A 23302-nucleotide genomic window follows, 5' to 3' on the forward strand; every position below is an offset into this window, starting at 1 on the left:
AGCATTGCTGCGCACTAATCAAAACACACCTGCATGGTCACCCTAACTATATTAGAATCCTACATTAGAATAGTTTCACACATTTTCTCATTCTAACAGTAAGCAGAACCATACCACCACGTCCATTACCACCCCGTCACAAAAACGTGACGAGGTGGTAAATTTCATCCCAAAATGGCCACAGATCTGCCATGTGGTCAAGTTTCTCACCTAGCATGCATGCATTCAGTCTGAAATTTGATTTTCAGTACATTAATAATGTAAAAGAATTAATAAAAACTGTTTTCCCTATCTACTTTCTACTTTGGGGGGGAAAAAAAAGTGTAATTTCATGATTTAGTTTGTGTCACGTCTCATCAGATTACATGGGGAGGGCGGGTTTTAAGACTTATACTGGGACCAGCCACGTGGGGGCGATCGAAACGTTTTAGCTTTACTGAAACAGTCGCTCTCCACATCGATGGGTGGCGCTGATGGTTCATCTGGTCATTCCTGCGCCGCAGCGCCTCAAGTCTGTTTTTAAAGAAGAAGACATGGCGTCACGACTCTTCATAAACAGTTGCAGGTGAAGATATGAAGGCTTTGAGCTGGAATATCAACTCAGACATATTTTTTTCGGTAAGATCAAACTGCTGTTGTTTTCGGATGTGTGTCGTTACCGCTTCCAATGACTCCGGATCTGTTATCACTCATTATGCTTGTAGATTATTGCAGACATACACTAACTGCATTAGTCAACTCCTCCCTTGCATGTTTTATTTTATCATAGAACATTTTTGACGTTTGAATATCTAATAAGCTTTATATTTACACCACACCAACTTCATTAATCATTTTATCCCTTTATAGTAAACCTATAACAGGAATGATTTGATCTGGATTCACATTTGATTGCATTTGACAGGTTGTTTCTGCGTGTTTATTTATTTATTTTTATTTTCTGACATTGTTATAGACTATTTTTACATTGATTGTTGTAATGTTTATTACATTTATATGCTGTTTAATTATTTATTTGAGAATGTGTAATACTGTTGAGCTGTTATTAGAATATGTAGAGTTTGTTATAATGACAAAATAACAATTATCATTTGTTTTCTTCTTAACATACTATTTGCATTAATATTACAAAACAAACATTCCATTCAGCGCTTCAAATGATATGAAGTCAAACAACCATATGCATATTTATTATACAAGATTTAGAAACTGCATTGCATGACTTGCAGTAGTATGTCACACTGCTTGAAATCATGTGTAATCTTCATGAGCTTCTCTATTGCTTTGTCAGCCTGATTGAGTGTTGAGATGGAAATCATGGCTGTGAATCTGCTCGCCACCTCTCCGTCCACCTCTACGCTCCCTCCGTCTCCCTGTGTGGAGGACCCTGGTTTCCCATTGTCCTCTCTGGACAGCGAGGACTATGTGTTTGTGGAAGCGCGGCATCCCAACAAAGTTCTGGAAGGCTTGAACAGCTTACGGCTCAATAATGCCTTCTGCGATGTGACTCTGTGCTGCGGAGGGCAGGAGTTTCCCTGTCACCGCATTGTACTGGCCTCCTTCAGCTCTTATTTTCAGGTAATAGTCATTGTTTCTGTCAAAAGTTCTGCCTAATAGGATTAGTTCTTGATCAAATATAATTTTGTTTTCCCAAGTAATATGGTTAGGTCCCTTCCCGAGAATTCGGCACAAAAAAATAACGAGTTGTGTCTATGTTAAATGAAAATTAAATGTTAAATTAAGTGAGCCTTTGTTGTACAAGCTATTTGTTTAAACCCTAAAAACACCCCTGAAACACTGTTTTCTATCAGTGGATGTAATTCAAAAATAAAATAAAATACCAGTCAAATGTATTTGAACAGTAAGATTTTTTGTGTGTGTTTTTTTTTTTAAGTAGTCTTTTCTGCTCACCAAGCCTGCATTTATCTGGTCCAAAGTACAGCAAAAACAGTACAGTTTTGAAATATTTTTACCATTTCAAATAACTGTTTTCTATTTGAACATATTTTAAAATGTAATTTATTCCTGTGATTTCAACGCTGAATTTTTAGCATCTTTACTCCAGTCACATGATCCTTCAGAAATCATTCTAATATTCTGATTTGCTGCTCAAAAATAATAAAAAAAATATTATTATTTTATTATTATTATTTATTATTTTTGATGAATAGAGTTCAGAAAAAGAGCATTTATCCGAAAAAGAAATCTTTTGTAACATTACAAATGTAATCATCATATATTATAATTTGATAATATACTAATGTTACAAAAGAATTTTATTTCAGAAAAAAGCTGAGCTTTGGATCTTTTTTTTATTTATTTATTAAAGAATCCTGAAAAATTCTACTCAACTGTTTTAAATATTTAAAATAATAATAATAAATGTCAGCAATTTAGAATAATTTCTGAAGGATCATGTGACACTGGAGACTGGAGTTGATGCTGAATATTCAACTTTAATCACAAGAATAAATTGCATTTAAAAATGCATTTTAAATGGTAAAAATATTACAGAATTTTACAGTTTTTGCTGTACTTTGAATCAAATAAATGCAGGCTTGGTGAGACTTTTAAAAACATAAAAAATCTTACTGTTCGAAAACTTTTGACTGGTAGTGTATATAAATCTAAAATGCAACAAAACCTAAAAGGCAAATCTGAATTTGAGATTTTTGCTAATATCTTCAATTATTGTATCTATTAAATTATTAATATACTATTAAAGGAACACTCCATTTTTTTGGAAATAGGCTCATTCTCCAACTCCCCCCGAGTTAATAAGTTGAGTTTTACCGTTTGGAAATCCATTCAGCCGTTCTCCTGTTCTGGCGATATCACTTTTAGCATAGCTCAGCATAGATCATTGAATCCTATTAGACCAATAGCATCGTGTTCAAAAATGACCAACAAGTTTCCATATTTGTCCTATTTAAAACTTGACTCTTCTGCAGTTATATCGTGTACTAAGACCGGCGGAAAATGTAAAGCTGCGATTTTCTAGGCCGATAAGTTTATGAACTACACTCCCATTCCGCCGTAATAGTCAAGGAAGTTTGCTGCCATAACATGGCCGAAGCAGGCGCAGTAATATCACGCAGCGCCTGAAATTAGTCCCCAGCTAGGTAATATCCAGTGTGATGAAGTTAGCGTTTCCACATGTGCTGCGTGATATTACTGCCTATTTCCAAAAAAAGTGGAGTGTTCCTTTAAACTGTTCTTTATGCAATAATAACTCTCAAATCAATCCTTAAAGCTGTGATGTTTTGTTGGCACAGGCCATGTTCTCCACCGACCTGATGGAGTCTCGTCAGGAGCGGGTGGCCATCAACGGAGTGGAGCCCCAGATGATTGGCATGCTGGTGAGCTACGCCTACACAGCGGAGGTGGTGATCTCCAAGGCCAACGTGCAGGCGCTCCTGGCAGCCGCAAATCTGCTGGACGTGATGGCGGTGCGAGAGGCCTGCTGCAGGTTCATGGAGCGACAGATGGACGAGATGAACTGCGTGGGGATTCACTGCTTCGCCGAGGCGCACTCGTGCCGAGAGCTGGAGCGACGCAGCATGGAGTACATCCAGCAGCACTTCAGCACCGTTTGCCAACAGGTGAACTTGACTGCAGCTTTTAAAGGGATGGTTCACTCAAAAACGAAATTATGTCATTAATTACTCACCCTCATGTCGTTCCAAACCCGTAAGACCTTCATTTATCTTCACAAACCAAATTAAGAAGAACCGTAGAAGAACCATTTTTGGTTCCACAAAGAACCATTCAGTTAAAGGCTTTAAAGAACCATCTCTTTCTTACCTTTTTTATAATCTGAAGAACCTTCTTTCGCCACAAAGAACAGAAAGGTTCTTCAGATGTTAAAGGTTCTTTATGGAACCATTTAGACAAAAAATGTTCTTCGATGGCATCATGAACGCGTACCAAACCCGCTAGACCTTCGTTCATCTTTGGAACACAAATTAAGATATTTTTTGATGAAATCCGAGAGCTTTCTGACCCTCCCTAGACAGCAAGGGTACTACTATGGTCAAGGCACAGAAAGGTACCAAGAACATCGCCAAAATAGTCCATGCGACACTGGTTCGACCGTAATTTTATGAAGCTACGAGGCGGTAGACTGTAAATAAACTTGTGTTTTTTTTTGCACACAAAAAGTATTCTTGTGTCTTCATAAATTTAAGGTTCAACCACTGATGTCACATGGACTATTTTGTCAATGTTCTTGGTACCTTTTTGGGCTTTGAACATGGTAGGACCTTTGCTGTCTATTCAGGGTCGGAAAGCTCTCGGATTTCATCAAAAATGTTTTTCCACGTGTATTTTGCCAAATTTTTTCACCGTTGCATATATTAAATAGCCAAAATGTGTTTTTTACAGTTTTGTCTTGCTTTTCCAAAAAAAAAAAAAAAAATCAATTACAAAACAACAATTAAAAAATATTTACTTTTTTTACATTTTTAATTTTCTAGTAGACATTATAGCCTACAAACAAAGCAGAATTTAACTTAAAATTATTAAGTTAGTAAAATAATATTCTTAGGCCATTTTTAAGACCCCTTTCTTGAATCAGGCATGTGTTTTTTAATGTACTTTATCTTGAATTTTGGTGGCATTTTTGCCCCAAGTTCCCATTAAAGTAGAAGTTCACTTCCAGGAAAAAATTTACTCAGCCCCTTGTCATCCAAGATGTTAATTTCTTTCTGTTTTCAGCTGCAAAGAAATGAAGGTTTTTGAGGGAAACATTTCAGGAATTTTCTCCATGTAGTAGACTTCAATGGTGGCCAGTGTGTTAAAGGTTGCAGTTTCAACACAGCTTAAAAGGGCTCTACATGATCCCAGTCAAGGAATAAGGGTCTTATCTAGCAAAATGATCGGTTATTTAAAAAAAAAAAAAAATTACAATATCAATACTTTTTAACCACAAATTCTAATTTTGTCTAGCTCTGTGATGCACATATGTATTCTGTGCACTCCGGTTCAAGACAGGGTGTCGAAAAACTCCCATCTCATTTTCTCGTCCAACTTTAAAATCATTTGACAAGTCCACTCTATGGAGAGATATTCTGAAACTTTTCCTCAAAAAAAAAACAATTTCTTTACAACTGAAGAAAGAAAGACATGAACATCTTGGATAACAAGGCGATGAGTAAATTATCTGTACATTTTTGTTCTGGAAGTGAACTAATCCTTTAATGGCCCATTTCCTGATGCCACTCAATTAAAGGAGTAGTTCACTTTCAGAATAAAAATTTCTTGTTGATTTACTTACCCCTTGTCATCCACAATCTTCATATCTTTCTTTGATCAGAAACTTTCTAGGATTTCTCTCCATATAGTGGACTTCAATGGTGGCTAACGGGTTGAAGGTCCAAATTGCAGTTTCAATGCAGCTTCAAAGGGCTCTACACAATCTCAGCCAAGGAATAAAGGTCTTATCTAGCAAAACGATTGGTCATTTTACAAAAAAGAAAAAGAAAAATTTATATACTTTTTAACCACAAATTCTCATCTTGCACCAGCTCTGCGATGTCTTTAAGCATTGCTGATCACTTTGGAAAGGTCATGCGTGGTAGTTTTTTTTTATCTTTGTACTTGGTATAAAAAGGATTGGGTCTCCTTCAACTTCAAAATCAGCCAAGGGCACTTGGCTTTCTTTGCATGTTTGCTTGTAAACACTGGGTCAGTGTTTCCGCCTATGTCACACATGCGTGAGCACAAGCATTTGTGGTTAAAAAGTATATAAATTTGTATTTTCTTAGAAAATGACAGATCATTTTGCTAGATGAGACCCTTATCCCTTGGCTGGGATCATTTAGAGCCCTTTGAAGCTGCATTGAAGCTGCATTTTGGAAGTTGAACTCGCCGGGACCATTGAAGTTCACTATATGGAGAAAAATCCTGAAACGTTTTCCTCAAAAATCATAATTTCTGTACGACTGAAGAAAGAAAGACAAGAACATCTTGAATGACATGGGGCTGAGTAAATTATCAGGAAATTGTGAACTTCTCCTTTATGTGTCCTCTGGTCATATCAGATTTAACTGTACAGTGGTGCCTCTGCAGGTTTTGGGAAAAAAGGGGTGGTTCTTGGAAAGAATGCCGACGAATGCTTTCACATAGTTGTATAACTGCCCAGATCTGTGGCGCCAAAATCAAAATTGATCCATGAGTGTTTACATTTTTGGCGAAGATATGCAACAGCTCTTTTCCTCTGTAGGCATGTAGCTCAGATTTCAGAAAATACTTTTTTTTTTTTGCATTGACAGAGATAAGTTTGAAATTACCCTCTTAATGGCTGAAAGTGGTGGAAATAACTTATATTCTAACACATAAAGCACTTTTACACTACTATCCTCTACTAAAATTGTTTGTATTAGCCGTTTAAGTAGACAAGAGCTTTTGAATTTATGCCTGATTTGTCTTCTGTTTCACCTCAACAGGAGGAGTTTCTGTCTCTTTGTGCCGATAAACTGACTGAGATCATTTCCAGTGACCATCTGAATGTGCCAAAAGAGGAGACGGTGTTTGAGGCGGCCGTTGTCTGGCTGGAGAAGAACGCCTCACGCAGACAGAGCTTTGAGAAGGTCAGTCATAAAACCGTGTTAACATATACATGTTTTTAGAAAGAGACCCAACTAACTCTAATTCTCTATTCTAATTATCTATTGGTGGGCTCTTCTCCTTTTTAGTAATGCTGTGGTCTCACATGAAAGTTTGAGACCTGATGTGACGCCAAACTCTGAAGAGAGTGGATTAACGTTGGTGGACTCAAACTTGAAAAATGTTGTGTTATTGACGTCTTCCCACAGTTGAAATAAAATAGCTGATTGTTTATTCTTGTTTATTTTACGATTAAAAAAAATTGTAATAGTCTAAATAACATTTTTCTTATCATTTTATTGTGTTACTCCTGGTTAGACACTCTGTTAGCAAGCTCCACGTATATCGTGTTACCAAGGAAGGTTTGTATTATGATCTCAGTAGAGCGGGTGGTGATGGAGCTCCAGCAGATGTCTGGGATTAGCCGCCTTTATGTGTTTTGATGAACTAAGTCTGTGAAAGGTCACATGCTTGTTACAGGCTATGATTATGAAGAGAATATTCACTTCACAGGGATGTGTGAGAAACGTAAATCTAGCCCTGATTGGATGGGGTCGTATTGCTGTGTTTACATTTCATTGTTGCTATGCAGTTATTTAAAGACTGGACTTTAATTACAGCTCTTGAGAAAAGCGCATTGCATATCTCATGGGAACGTAAAGCAATCCTGAATGAACTGGATTGATTTTAAGTTGTAATTGGTAGCATTTGCTAAAACGAGTGTCATTATCACTATGACTCATAATTTGGTATTAAGGGATAGTTCACCCTGAAATTAAAATTCACTTTCATGTAGGTTCAAACTCAAAAGAATTTCTTCATCTTTAAAACACAAATATATAATGAAACTTGAGAGATTTCGGTCCCTTCGTGAAAAAATCACAAACGCGCAGTAAAAGTACTTCATATGAGTTGAGTGGTTTTATCTAAATGTTCTGAAGATACATGATTTGCATATCAAAGTTAAATGGGTTATTTGATGCAGTTTTATCAGGTTTTGTGCTATTTGTGTTGTGTCTGCTTAATTTGTCACATAAGAAATGGAAAATGAAGTCAAACGCATTGTATTATGTTATACAGTATTCTGTTGAGTATATGCTGTGTTGTATCATGCACTAAAACATATTTTTCACTGAAACTGAAATGAAAGTTTAATTAAGTTAATTTAGTTTTCATTTAAATTTGTAGACATTTTTAATGACACATTTGTACAATAAAAAGGAAAAGTTCATATTGGCCTGATTAACCAGGCTCTCCATAAAACAAACCAAAGAGAACCCCACGTTTTACTAAAATAACACACACACACACACACACACACACATTGTATATATGCGTACACACACTCACACATACTGTAGATGCATACAGTCGAGATCAAATTTAGAGAACAACCTACAGTTTCTTAAATTACAAGGTCCTATTTGAAGTCATCCTAAGAAGAAGGGCTGTTTTTTTAAAGCATATTTCATGAATTAATTGTATTCTGAGATGACAAATCCTATTTAACAGGCAGCATTCCTCCAATTTTCACTGAGGTCGCAAGATGGCGGGCCACTCTAATGTAGTCTCAGCCTCAGACATCACGCCCACGGAACGTTGGCTAAACGTCTGATGCATATGGTACACTTAACTGGAAACACTTCAGGAATGTCAAAGTTGTCATCTGATTAGTTGAATTTGATCGGATTTATTTTCGGTCCGCCGGGAAACAAAGCGCAGACTGATTTACTCGTGTTTTGCTAAAAGATGCTAATGCAGACGCCGTTGTTGTTATACACATTTGCGACGTTCGCAAACAAATTACTGACTTACTGCTTGTTCTCTCTCTTCTTTGTGAACTTTCAATGCTGGTTATTTCAATGACTGACTTGTTGCATGCCAGTCTGTTGTTGTGGGGGCATTTCCACGCCCCGAAACGTGACGCTGAACGAAACGAATTGTGATTGGTTGTTTGACATGTCGGTCAAACGGCCTTATGGGCGGGCCGTGGCCAATGAAAGCTGCCATGAATTCCAGACCTTCAGCCGTCAGTCTGAAGGTCTGGCAACGCGAGACTAACTCTAATGTGACTAAAAACAAAGTACTTTCAAGACAAGTTATTTCACTTGGCCGCCATCTTTGAAACACCGCTGGGGCATGCAAGTGCAGCACTTATCTCTTTGAATAGGGAAGCCATTCAAATTCTTCAAAACTTTTCACTAAGCTTGCGATTAAATTTCATATGTGAAAACACCAATGAAATCTGACAACAGTCTCATAAAGCTTGTTTCTAATGTTCACATACTGTTAGAAAAAGGTTTGTTTTTGATGCTAAACCAGAGATGACTTTCTGATCAAGGATTGGCTCTTTCATTTAGAAGGCAGGGCCTATTCGCCATATTGGGTGTGGCACTTTCTCCCGTTCATAAGTAATAGGAGTGCAAAGTCTTCCTATAAAGTCTTTGCTAAAAACCCTTCGACAGGAGGTTGTCCAGATGGAGGCCAAAAAGACGACCCTTTTTTGTCACACTTTACAGCCCTGACCAAATCAGTTCCAGATCGTAGGAGGAGCTCCTCGTTTAGCACTATACCTTACTCCTCCTCAATTTTTATGCCCGCCTTCTGCCATATCACTCCGCACGGTCTCACGCAGAAATAGTCTTTATCATTATTATCGTGGGAATAATATATCGCAAACGATAAGATATCGGCCATTCCTAACAAATACATACATGCAGAGACTCTCAATGGGGAATCGGTTCAACACTGCAACTGGAATTGCTTGCTAGTGTAAGGATCTGTCTTAATCTGCATGTTTAACCCATTAGCGTTCCAATGTTCCACCTGCAGAACGTTTTGCATTGTGTTAAGTTTGACAGGAATGCTAAGGGGTTTAGAGAAGTCAGACTGAAAGTGCACTCTGCAGTGACCAAACCTCTCATCATCAGAAGAGAGAATCGAAAGGCTAGGCTCGCCTTTTTCTGAGAAGCATGTTGTGTGGACAGAGGAGAACTGGACCAAAGTTCACTGTAGTGATGAGAGCAAGTTAAACATTTTGTTTACCGTCAAACTAAGGAAAGACTGAAGCCCAAGTGTGTAAAGAAGTCAATGAAAGGTGGAGGAAGAGCAGTTTCTTTAAAGCCGGACTAAAAATCTCTGGAAAAACCTTGCCAAAAATGTTATGGCTAACAAAGCCACGACAGTTTTCAAACTATGTAAGAGAGTGGAATAAGGGTGTTTCAAAGCAAAGGCCTCTACTCTTCCTACTAATTTCACAGCTGCAACCCTCTAACATTTTAATTGTAATCTTCTTTTGTGCTACAGTGGTTACCGTTCTCTAATGTGTTAGTCACTGAAACAGACGATACAGTGAGTGATTTTGCGCAGCAGTTGGTTCAACTGATTTAAAGTTTCTCTCATCACTAGGTTCTGGAGCACATCAGGCTGCCTCTAATCAGTCCGTACTACATTCATGACGTCATCGAGACTCTGGATGTTGTGAAGGAGTCGCTCAAGTGCCAGAAGCTGATCTCTGAAGCCAAGGACTATTTACTGCTGCAGGATCGCAGAGGAGAGCTGTACAGCCCTCGAGCACGACCTCGACGCGCAACAGGTGACCGCAGTTTCTTAACCTGTCCTGTTACAACAGCTTCTTAATTTTGGATTTTTTTTGTCATAGCTAAGTTACTGAATGGAGTTAGTCACCCAAAGTCAGTCAAGTTTTGACGCAATCAATCATATTTATACCGCGCTTTTAACGAGTTGTCAAAGCATCTTTACAGTATTAAATAGGACAATAGTGTAAATTGTGCAAAACTTCCATGTTGCAGCAAAGCCAGATTTGCAAAGAATTCATCTGGTTCCAGTTGTCTTGAGCCAACGGCCACCTAAGTGAGGAGTTCTTCACTGATGATCCTTCTCTGGGGCTCATCTAGTGGATGTGGTCTCTGCTGACATTCAGGGCTGTAGAGGTCATCTCTAGGTGTTGATCCACTATCTGGGCTGGGTACAGACTGGATCCGGGGCACTGCAGTGACCATCTGATTTGGATACAGACTGGATCTGGTGGCTACAGTGACCTCAGAATAAGAATGAAACAGATTAATATTAGCGTAGATGCCATTCTTCTTACGATGCAACAAGTACATCAGGTGTTATGGGAAGTGTTCCTGTTTCCGGTTGACCTAATTAATGCAGCCTAACAATCCTTTAAAGGATTTGGATTATAGAAATGTTGTAATGTGTTGAGTCTAGGCCAGGTTTAAGAGATGTGTCTGCCTCCCGAACAGTGTTAGGTAGATTCTGCCTCCCGAACAGTGTTAGGTAGATTATTCCAGAGTTTAGGTGCTAAATAAGAAAATGATCTTCCGCCCACAATTGATTTTTATATTCGAGGTATTATCAAATTGCCAAAGTTTTGAGAACGCAGCAGACGTGAGTGACTATAATGTGGTAAGAGTTCGCTCAAGTACTGAGGAGCTAAACCATTGAGGGCTTCATAGGTAATTAGCAAGATTTTAAAATCTATACTGTTCAATAGGAAACCAGTGCAGTGTTGACAGAACGGGCTAATATGGTCATACTTTCTGGTTCTAGTAAGAACTCTAGCTGCTGCATTTTGGACCAGCTGGAGTTTGTTTGTTTATTTATTAAGCGAGCAGAACAACCACCCAATAAAGCATTACAATAATCTATCCTTGAGGTCATGAACGCATGAATTAACGTTTCTGCATTTGACATCGAGAGCATAGGTCGTAATTTTGATATGTTTTTGAGATGGAAAAATGCAGTTTTGCAAACGAAAGATTGGTATCAAAAAGCACACCTAGGTTCCTAAGTGATGATGAAGAATTGACAAAGCAGCCATTGAGTATTAGAAAGTGTTGTAGGTTATTACATGCAGAGGTTTTAGTACCAATAATTAACACCTCTGTTTTTTCAGAATTTAGCAATAAGAAGTTACTCGTCATCCAGTTTTTATATCAACTATGCATTCCGTTTGTTTTTCAAATTGGTATGTTTCGCCGGGCTGCAAAGAAATATAGAGCTGAGTATCATCAGCATAACAGTGACAACTAACACCATGTTTCCTGATGATATCTCACAAGGGTAACATGTAAAGCGTAAAAAGCATTGGCCCTAGTACTGAGCCTTGAGGTCCTCCATACTGCACTTGTACTGTTATTACTACTTTCCACATTTAAAATAGTCATAGAAACTTTGTGAACTGTTAGCGATAACCCTGTTCTGTAGTAAATGTCAGAACTGTTAAATTTGCTTATGACATTTTCTCAACCAACATCATGAGGTGCATCATCTGAAACAAGTACAGTAATCATGCAGTGGCTGGTGTGTTTTTGTCTCTGTCAGGCACAGCTGAGGTGATTGTGACTGTTGGCGGAGAGGATGATAAGGTTGTGCTGCGCAGCGTGGAGAGTTTCGATCCCCTCAACAGCCAGTGGAAGAGTCTGGCCTGCCTGCCCTTCGCTGTCAGCAAACACGGCTTAGTCGTTTCTGGTGAGTGTGTTAAGGATGTGACATTCAACTTCCTGAGTCAGTTGCTCAATGATGTTTTTTAGTTGATAACTAGGGCTGGGTGGTATATTATATGTGACCCTGGACCAACTGAATTGCGTATGTTCATTCAGGCTCCATGCTGTATTTGGCTGGCGGTGAGTTTCCAGATGGCTCGGCCAGTAGAGAGATGTGGCGCTATGACCCATGTTTTGACTCCTGGTCAGAGATGGCACCCATGAATGTGGCTAGATCAGAACTGGGTAAGGGCCACCGAATTTGTTCAAATGTGTTCCATTTAGCTCCAAAAAAATGGGTTTCCGATGAGTCGGAGTTCAAAACTATTTAGCAAATGTTTCCAGGTTCCAACAATTCTTTTTTTTGAATTTGCAGAGCTAATGTTAGCAGTGCCATTTTTTTTTTTATCTCCACACCATTTTCCGAATGCTTTCATGGTCAGAATATCCCACATCCAACTTGGGAAGGAAAGCAGCATTTCAGCCGACCCTATTTCTTACCATTGTTTGGAAACAAACATGACCCTCTTGATTCAAAAATTAAAAATGAACAAGAATCTACAAGAGTGTTGTTCTGTTTTTCAGGGTTGGTGATGCTGGATGGATATGTGTTTGCTGTGGGCGGCTGGGAAGGCCGTTCTCGTCTGGACTCTGTTGAGTGTTATAATCCACAGACAAACACGTGGCAGTTTATGGAATCGGTCAAGATGGCCGTCACCAGTCCAGCTGTGGTGGCGCTGGATGGATTACTTTATGTGACAGGTAACAAGTTTGCTCCAACATAAGCTCCAGATACTGTTGTAGAATGAACAATTGATTCTAGAATATTCCAGGTTGTTTATTACAGAAAATAATGTACCTGGACCACAAAACCAGTCACAAGGGTGATTAATGTATTAGGACAATATTTGACTGAGATACAACTATTTGAAAATCTGGAATCTGAGGGTGCAAAAAATTGAAATATTGAGAAAATCGCCTTTAAAGTTGTCCAAATGAAATTCTCGGCAATGCATATTCCTATTCAAAATTTAAGTTTTGATATATTTAGGGTAGGAAATTTACAAAATACAGTATCTTTATGGAACATGATCTTTACTTAATATCCTAATGATCTTTGGCATAAAAGAAAAAATGGTCATTTTGAACCATAAAATGTGTTGTTGGCTATTGCTACAACATTTTTTTTTTTATAGAATTTCCTAACGTAATTATATAAAAACATAATTTTTGATTAGTAATATGCATTGCTAAGAACTTGGGACAACTTTAAAGGCGATTTTCTGAATATTTGGATTTTTTTATTTTTTTTAAATCCTCAGATTCCACATTTTCAAAAAGGTGTATCTCGGCCAAATATTGTCCCATCCTAACAAACTATACATCATCTGAAAGCTAATCTGATAAATTGATGTATAAATCTCAGTTATGACTGGGTTTTGTGGTCAGTGATCACATTTTTTTTAAACTCTGCATCATCAACTGAGGTAATATTTGTTCTTTTTGCAAATCAGCAGAAATAGTTTTTTTTCAAGGACTGTGTAATATTCCCTTTTGAAACCATAGGAGGTGCTGTTTTAGAAGATGGCGACGGCACAAACTTGGCTCAGGTGTACAACCCTAAAACATGCGTGTGGACTGAGGTGGCGCCCATGCAGATTGCTCGCTCTGGATCTGCTGCCTGCATCCTAAAGGGCAAGATATATGTCATAGGTGAATATGGAGGCTTTTTTCTTTAGCCATTTGAGTCTTATCATGTAGAGCGGTGAATCACAGTTTTTCCTCTGCGGTTAGGCGGCTGGCATGCATCCACCGAGAACACAGATAAGGTGGAGTGCTACGACCCCAAGACCAACAAGTGGACCATGTGTGCTCCCATGAAGGAAAGACGCTATCGACCTGGCGTGGCAGTGGTGGATGGAAAGATTTACGTTTTAGGAGGAGAGGAGGGATGGGACAGGTGAGAGATACTACACTTGGGCCCTATGAATTCATTTAGAATTTTTTCCCAAATTCTGCTATCTAAGGGTATGTTCACACTTGTCATGTTCGTTTAGATTAAAACGAACTCTGTTGCGATTGCTCTGTAAGTGCGGTTTATTTGAGAAAAGTGTGAATGCAGCCATCCGAACCCTGGTGCACACCAATCAAGTGGACCAAGGCTGCTAAAAAGATGGTTCTAAGTCCGCTTCCAAACTAACTCTGGTGCAATTGCTCTGTTAGTTACAGAGTTTGTTTGGAAGCGGACCGAGACCCATCTTTTTAGCTGTTTCACTCCGCTTCCAAACAAACTCTGTTTAAGTAAGTGTGAACGCTGCCATCCGAACCCTGGTGTGGACCAAACAAGTGAACCAAGACTCAGTCTGATTCCAAACAAACTTTGGTGCGATTGCTCTCTTAGTATGGTTTGTTTGAGTAAGTGTGAACACTTCCATCCGAACCCTGGTGCGGACCAAATAAGTGGACCAAGACCGCTAAAAAGATGGGTCTCGGTTGGCTTCCAGACAAACCCTGGTACGATTGCTGTTAGTGCGATTCATTTGAGTAAGGTAGCTTTTACACTGGGTTCATTTTATGCAGTCCGGTCCCGAGCGCTCTTGTTCCTAATGCCCCCCAGCATTGGTCTGGTTTCACACTCAACTTAATTCTGCATTTGCGTTCAAATTACATCATCACAAATGTGCACAGCACGTGATAGAAAACAGAACACGGGTCAATAAGTTGTGTTTTTTATTAATTTTCGTTATATTATGTTCAGCAGAGCAAACAACACTTGGGTTTACCGTATGTGTGTTGCATTTAGACTGCTTTCTGCCGCCTGCAAACAGTAGCTTTGCACACCAAACAAGCGGAGTGCTAAAATACTTCCAAACAAACTCTGGTGCGCTTCGAATGAGATATGGATGCAACAAGAACCAAAAACAGGAAGTAATGACATACAATACATTTTGTAATCGTCTAAAACACATGCGCAGGTTACTTTACATCCTTAACAAGTGCGCACTCAAGTCCATGTTGCTTTCATATTCATGCGAACCACTCCACAGTTCGAGTGCAACCGAACTCAGAGCACCTCCTTTAGGTAATCACGGCTTTGATACCCCGGTGCACACCAACGCTTTTAGACTGCTAAAAAGATGGGTCTTGGTCCACTTCCAAACAAACTTTGGTGCCTTTTAGTAAGTGTGAACACTGCCATTCAAACCCTTGTGCGCACCAAACAAGTGAACCAAGATAACTAAAAAGATAGGTTTCGGTCCACTTTTAAACTAATTCTGGTGCAATTGCTCTGTTAATGCGGTTCATTTGAGAAAGTGTGAACGCTGCCATCCGAAATGTGGTGCGTCCCAAACAAGCGGACCAAGACTGCTAAAAAGATGGGTCTCAGTCCGCTTCCAAACGAACATTGGTGCGATTGCTCTGTTAATGTGGTTCGTTTGAGTAAGTGTGAACGCTGCCATCCGAACCCTGGTGCAAACCAAACAAGTGGACCAAGACTACTAAAAAGATAGATCTCGGTCCACTTCTAAACGAACTTTGGTGCGATTGCTCTGTTAGTGCAGTTTGTTTGAGTAAGCTTGAACGTGGACCAAGGCCGTTAAAAAAATGGGTCTCGGACCGCTTCCAAACGAACTCTGGTGCGATTGCTCTGTTAGTTAGTATCCAAAACAAAATGAGCAGAGGGCAAACATTGAGCAACGAGGAGGTAAATTGCCTTTTATGAGCTATTTGGGGTGAAAATACAATCATATACACGCAACAATGAGCACGCTTAATCTAGCAGACGGCATTTTGTGCGTTTGACTTGAAGCGGCTTTAAGTCGTACGTGACTTTTCCTTTTGTATGGAGTGCTTGGTGAGTTCCGTCACGAAATATAGGTAATTTAACCCAACCAATCAGGTTGTGAATGTATTACTATGCCTTTCGGTATCTTTAGGTACGCTGTAAAAAATGCAAGTGTGAACGCTAAGCGAACTAGGACCAAATGTATCATTTTCCTTTTTGGTCCAGACCAAATCAACCGAACTACAAGTGTGAACACACCCTATGTCGGAAGTCCTGTTAGGTGTTTCTGACCAAACTGTCTTCCACTGCAGGTATCATGACACTATAGAGCGATACTGTGAGGAATCGGACAGCTGGGAGATCGTTGGAGAAATGCCTACCAGCCGCAGCTGGCTGAGCTGCGTCTCCCTGCAGCTCAGGAAGGACACTCATGCGGGCAGCCGTCCTGGCACTGCCTTGGAGACAGAGTTTCCCGTGGACTGAGGGCACCGAGGCACCACCTGCATCACTGCCGGCCAGTACTGAACGCCAGGGGGCAGCTTTCAGAGCGCCCGGCTCCACGAGGGCCGTTTAAGGAAGGGAAAAGGTCCGACCCAAATGCTGGAGGGTCTTCAGAAAATACTCATGTCATAAGCTGTGCTTTCTCCAGTCCAACCCACTGCCACGGTGTGGGGCTGGATGGATTGATGGTATCTGTGGTGATTGTAAATCTGTTTGTGTGTGTGAGCTCATGTGTGCTGCCATCCCAGTGTCTCCACAGTATCAGTTCAATGTGATGTTCAAGAGACGTACAGTCCTTCCATGCGCTGAGCACCTCATGATTGTGACTTATATAAGTACTTGTTTTCTAACAGTGTTGTAGTGAAACGTTTTGTACTTTTTGTATGGTGATTTTTGTTGTTGTATTTATTAGAAGTTTTTTGTTGTACCGAGAGATTTGTGAAGTAACTAGCGCAGCTACACTGAAACATGGTCACTGAATTTCATTAAAGGGATGGTTCGCCCAAAAATGAATGTCCTTCTCAAGTTGTTCTCAAAGTTGTTTCTTTCATCCGTTAAAGACAAAATATATTGAGAGAAAAAAAATACTAGACGTCAATGGGAGCCAGCAACTGTTTGATTGTTTTTTTAAATAAATTTTTTTCGTCTTTAGCCGATGAAAGAAAGTCTTACAGGTTTGGAACCTGAGGTTGAGTAAATCATGAGAGAATTTTCATTTAGGCTGAACTATTCCTTTAAAACCGTAATTAGTCTTTGTATTGTGTACAGTACGTATGTATACCTTTTACCTTCTACATTTGCCAAAATGTGTAGTATACAGCAGAGCACAATGCACTGGGTACTGTATCCCACAATGCAACGTGTTCAGCTTGATCGTCCATAGTTTGATGAACGAACCTGAATTACAGCTGCAATTTTGCCATCTCTTGACTCATTATTTGTTTGGTTGTCTTAAATTAGGACGTTTTTAGTTCAGACTTTGGGTTAAACACAGAACATATATGCAGTGTATACATAAATACACTTTCAGTCAAAAGTTTTTGAACAGTAATGTTTTTAAAAGTCTCTTTCGCTCACCAAGCCTGCATTTATTCGATCCAAAATACAGCAAAAGCAGTAATATTGTGAAATATTTTTTTACTATTTAAAATAACTGCTTTCTATTTTAATATTTTTTAAAAAGCAATTTATTCCTGTGATTTAATATACATTTTCAGCATCATTACTTCAGTCTTCAATGTCACATGATCCTTCAGAAATCATTCTAATAGGCTTATTCACTGTTAAAGAAACATTTGTAGTATTATTATCTATATTTAAAACAGTTGAGTACATTTTGTCAGGATTCTTTGATGAACAGAAAGATCCAAAGATAAGCATTTATGTGAAAAAGTTTTTATCAGATCTTAACACTAAATTAAATTATGGAAATAATACTTTTATGTAGCAAGGATGCTTTAAATTGATCTGAATATTCGAATGATTTCTGAAGGATCATGTGACTGGAGTAATGATGCTAAAAATGTAGCTTTGAAATCACCTGAGTAAATGACATTTTAAAATATATTTAAATAGAAAATAGTGACATTAAATAGTAAAAATATTTCAAGATTTTATTGTTTTGATCTTATTTGGATCAAATAAAAAAAATTTACTATTCAAAAACTTTTGACTGGTATATGAATGTAAAATTCTAAATATTATTCGTAATTCGAAGTAGGAATAAAAAAAATCACAATAAATATTAAGCAGCAACTATTTTTATCATTGATAATCAGAAATGTTTCTCAACCAGCAAATCAGCTTGCCTTTAAAATGACAATATTAAATAATTTAAAAAAAAAGTTATATATAATTGTTTGTTATATAATCACCAGCAAACTGTATACAAATAGGGATGCAGAACATTATGTATCCTGGAGTTTCTGTTTTATTACAAGTCTGTACAATGATCGCTATATAGAACTTCATAACTATTGTTTTAAATATTCTACCATTTCAAACTAAATTAAATTTCATAGTTAAACAAAAAATAAAATAAAATACAAAAACACTTTCTGTTTATATAAATGTACATGTGCTCATCCAATGGCAAAATGAGACAACACACATAGACAAATCATAATCAAGAATTAAAACTGATATGGTAAATAACAAACGAGGAGGAAAAAAATGTGCCAAAAAGTTCTCAGACCAGCAGTCTCTCGATGGCCATCTGAACCGACTGAATCTGAGGCCTGAGCTGAGAGCCTTCCTTAATGGTGACCGAGGTGGCGATGACGGGTCGGGACACCCCGCACGCTCGCCCCAAGGCCTGCTTGGAGCGTACAAACACGTACGGGACGTTCTTGTCCTCGCACAGCAGAGGAAGATGAAGGATGATCTCCAGAGGTTCAGCGTCGGCAGCCATCACTATGAACTCCGCGATACCACGGTTCAGCGTTTTAGTGGCTGAAACAAATCCACAAGAAAACATTAAGTCACATCCCAAGCATGTGCAATGAGTTTCTAGTGTGTTTAACTACCTTCATTGGCTCCTTTTCTCAGTTGTTTATAATTGGCCGCTTGTTGGACCAGGTCTAGGATGGTTTTGGCGAGAGTGGCATCAGCCAGAGGATAAGCTTTAGGATTCACTTCTGATTCAGCCTGGAAGAGAACGGCATTGGAAGTCAAAGCCAATACAAACCATAGTAATCAACATTTGAAGTGGATCAAAACCTTAAAGGTTGTATCAGCGATTTCTAGCCTAAAACATATAAACACACATAAACAAACAGTGTTCCAACCAATCAGTAGGGATGGGAATCGAAAACCGGTTCTTGTTGAGAACCGGTTCCCAGCGTTTCAATTCCTTTGAATCGTTTGCAAAATTTGCAAACGATTCCCTTAACGATTCCAGTGGGCACGAATGACGTCATCACGCGCTTTGCGTAACGTATGCACGTTGCGTAGCTTACGCCCACTCAACAATAATAAGCATGGCTCCTAAGCGGAACAAACGCTAAAAGTCTGGTTGTATTTCACCAAAAAAGACGAAAATAGGGCAACTTGCAATACTTGCAGCGTAGATATTTCCTCAAAGGGAGGAAATACCACTAACATGCTAAAACATTTGCGCACACAGCATGCAATAACAATAAAAGAATGTTGCGTTTTCGATCCGCTCCGGACTAACAGTTCTCAACCCAGCAGCGGCAGCAGCAGCAACAACGTTATTTCCTCGGCTAATAAAACTGATATTTAATAACTAATAACTAATTAACTAAAAAACACTGCCATCATATTAGCTGTGTAAAACTTGCTGTTAGTAACGGTTAACGTTAAATGAACGCCTTCTCATGCATTACATTTTGATGACCATCACATAAGTCCAGAAAGATCACGTATCGTTCCTGAAAAAGCAGATATGCTTATTTTTTTTGCAAAATAATTGTTAAATCTTCATAGCAAGCTGATGGTTGCAGATTTGCAAAATGCACAGTTCAGCTGCATTTTACACTGTATTGTATTTGTCACTGGCAGACAGTTCTATTTTTGAGTTCATATATATCCTTTTAAAAAGGAGAATTTTAATTTCTATTAGAAAATGTTGGACATTCTTGTAGAATTTCCACAAAATAATTTATGTTGTATTTTGTTAATTTTACAGAAGAATATTTATTTTATTATTTAATAAATTTTCTCATTGGTGATGATAATCAACAATTTGTTGTCCCTTTCCTTCTTAATGAGAATCGATAAGGGAATCGATAAAGAATCGAATCGTTAAGCAGAATCGAAAAAGGAATTGGAATCGTAAAAATCTTATCAATTCCCATCCCTACCAATCAGCGTCAGGGGTTTGGTGTTGTGGACTTTCGCTCCGCCTCCCTCACATCCCAGCACCAGTAGGAAAGTCCACAACACCAAACCCCTGACGCTGATTGGTTGGAACACTGTTTGTTTATCTGTGGAAAGGTTGGTAATGCCGATTGTTTTTTTGGCATATCTCGGACCCTAGGCTGACCAGAGAGACGCGTTTTTTTCACAGACAATTTATGGGGCAGGCAGCGAGCAGATCGTGAAGAAAGGTCAGCTGAAATTGACACTTTATGTTTCAGGCTAGAAATCGCTGATACAACCTTTAAGGGGTAGTTCACCCAAAAATGAAAATTTGATGTTTATCTGCTTACCACCAGGGCATCCAAGATGTAGGTGACTTTGTTTCTTCAGTAGAACACAAACGAAGATTTTTAAGTCAAACCGTTGTAGTCTGTCAGTCATATAATTGCAGTCAATGGTTACTATGGTTTTGTGTCTTAAGACCTCAATGTATTGTCAAAAGTTGCAGGGTTTAATTTGATTTTGTCTGTGTATGTTTTTTTTTTTTTCACTTTTAAAGATTTGGTGCCCATTGACTGCCGTTATATGACTAACAGACTGCACCGTTTTGAGTTAAATCTTTGTTTGTGTTCTACCGAAGAACCCAGCTAACAATTTTTGGTTTCCAGAACGTTCTGGGAACGTTAGCTTTTGGTTCCCTGAATGTTCCCAAGAACATTCCCTATTGGTAAGCCAGGAAAGATTTCTTAACGTAAATAGAACGTTCCCTTTTGGTTACAGTAACGTTCTGGGAACATTCCAGGAACTTTCACTTTAGGTTAGGGGGAATATTCCGGGAACGTTCCCAGAATGTTCCCAGTAGGTTCCAAGAACATTCCCCTAACCTAAAGGGAACGTTCTATTTACGTTAAGAAAACTTTCCCTGCTAACCAATAGGGAACGTTGTATTAATGTTCCTAGAAGGTTCCCTGAAAGTTCTCTGAAGGTTCCCAGAACGTTCTCCTAACCTCTTCACTCCGATATCGATTCTGTACATCAGCACTCCCGCCTCCCGGAGGAATTGGAGCATTGAAGGCAGACGGATGTGGACCTCAATAATCACTACTACACACCATAGCTGCCTCCAAAATCATGTCCTGCTTCAGTAGGTACTTAAATAGGCATTTAAAGTAGGTATTTAAATTTGAATGTACACTGTAAAAAGTTTTCACCAGTTTCAACTTAAAAACTGGTTTAGCAAAAAAAGTTTAGCAGCTGCCTTAAAATGTGAAGTTAAATCAACGTAAGTCATTTAAACTCACAAGTTAAATCAACTAATCTTTATTGTAATAAGTTCAAAACGACTTGTAGTTTTAAGATGATTTAACTTAAAGGAACACTCCTCTTTTTTTTTTTTGGAAATAGGCTAATTCTCCAACCCCAACAAGTTAATAAGTTGATTTTTTTTTTTTTTTTACAGTTTTTAAATCCATTTAGCTGTTCTCCTGTTCTGGCAATATCACTTTTAGCATAGCTTAGCATAGATCATTGAATCCTATGAGACCAATAGCATCGCGTTCAAAAATGACCAACGAGTTTCGGTATTTGTCCCATTTAGAACTTGACTCTTCTGCAGTTATATTGCGATTTTCTAGGTCGATAAGAAGTCAAGGAAGTTTGCTGCTGTAACATGGCCGAAGCAGGCGCAATAATATCACGCAGCACAACGTGACCAACTGCATGCACAGGGAGCCTTCCTCGTTGAAAGTTACCTAGCTAGGAACTAATTTCAGGCGATGCGTGAGATTACTGCGCCTGCTGCGTCCATATTATGGCAGCAAACTTCCTTGACTATTACGCTGGAACGGGAGTGTAGTTCCTAATCTTATCAGCCTAGAAAATCGTAGCTTTACACAGGGCTCTAGACTAACTTTTTGCACTGGTTGCACTGGTGCGCCTAACTTTTTTTCTTAGGTGCACCAGCACAAAAGTTAGGTGCACCCAAATTTCAACCGCATCACATTTTGCACCGTAGTTTTACAAGTTCACTTTTTTTTTTTTACTTTTTTTTTTTATTTATTTCTTAATCCCTGTCCATATAGGCAATATTGACTTGTAAATGATTAACTAACAATCTGGTCAATATAAAGTTATTTATTTGAAGCATATTTTTTTCCCCAGTACTTTACCCTACTTTGTGTAATAACGAAAACATTTCAGTGAAAAAATAAGGTCAAAACTCTCTATTTTAACATTTTGAACAATAGGGCTCTACAATTTTTTTTTTTTTTAATTCTTGTTTTAATTTTTCTCTTAATCAAATGAAAGCATAAACATTTATTTATTTTTAATCAAATGAAAAATAAACATTTTTGGCAAACATATATATGATTTATAAATAGGAATATATAAACACCTACATTATACTGTACAAAAGTAATACATGGCTAATATTGTTCTGTTTCATGTTAAACCGTACTTTTATTTTGACAGATTGCCGTGAAGTCTGTGTGTACAGTATGATGTGATGCTTTCTCAAATGAAACGGTAAAAGTGACACAGTAGGTTTGGAGATTGAGTTTATCTGTTCATGTGTGATGCAAATGCCAAAATTTAGCGGGAGCGTCACACGTGCTTCAGTAGCCTATACGCGTGTAGTTAAAAAAAAAAATACACGTCTCCACCATTAATACATAGAGGGAAACGGAACATGCAGGATTCATTTTAAACTGTCTTTTTGCCTTTCAGTTTTCATAGACACTAGTCCATATCGCGATTTGAATTAAGTGACAGATCAACTTTTGATTTATCAATCCAGAAATCAACGTATTACGTGTCATTCCGCGCCATAGTAAATTCGGTTTTTATGAATTGAGTCCGCGATCCAGTCCGTGTTTTTGCGGAGGAGGCATTGTAAACGCTTGACAATGTAGAGACATCCTGACTGCATCACGTGCATTTTCAAACATACACACACGTACAGGAATATCTGGACCACGGCCAATCAGAGGGGGCGCGGGATCTGTCCTTCATCTCTGATTGGTTTAGACCACGATATGGGTCTAATGGGTGTCTGTTGTTGCGCAACAGGGAG

At 38.6% G+C, this 23302-nt stretch overlaps 2 protein-coding genes across 2 annotated transcripts in view; one reads left to right on the forward strand and one right to left on the reverse strand.

Moving 5' to 3' along the window:
• Positions 1–527: 527 nt before the first annotated feature.
• On the forward strand, positions 528–17331 carry LOC141337935 (kelch-like protein 24). Its single transcript, XM_073843512.1, has 11 exons — positions 528–618; positions 1292–1578; positions 3276–3602; positions 6447–6590; positions 10015–10201; positions 11959–12105; positions 12237–12365; positions 12705–12881; positions 13686–13832; positions 13914–14079; positions 16218–17331. The coding sequence occupies exons 2-11, from the start codon at positions 1309–1311 to the stop codon at positions 16387–16389; spliced, it is 1866 nt and encodes a 621-aa protein (XP_073699613.1). The 5' UTR covers positions 528–618; positions 1292–1308; the 3' UTR covers positions 16390–17331.
• An 820-nt stretch (positions 17332–18151) lies between these two features.
• snu13a (SNU13 homolog, small nuclear ribonucleoprotein a (U4/U6.U5)) overlaps positions 18152–23302 on the reverse strand; it is a 7953-nt gene continuing 2802 nt past the window's right edge. The window contains exons 2-3 of the mRNA XM_073843725.1: positions 18933–19053; positions 18152–18858 (exon numbers count right to left, since the gene is read on the reverse strand). Coding sequence (XP_073699826.1) covers positions 18596–18858; positions 18933–19053 — 384 coding nt within the window. The 3' untranslated portion in view covers positions 18152–18595. The remainder of the gene's footprint in view (positions 18859–18932; positions 19054–23302) is intronic.

Source organism: Garra rufa, chromosome 1 (genome assembly GCF_049309525.1).
Source record: "Garra rufa chromosome 1, GarRuf1.0, whole genome shotgun sequence".
NCBI lineage: Eukaryota > Metazoa > Chordata > Actinopteri > Cypriniformes > Cyprinidae > Garra > Garra rufa.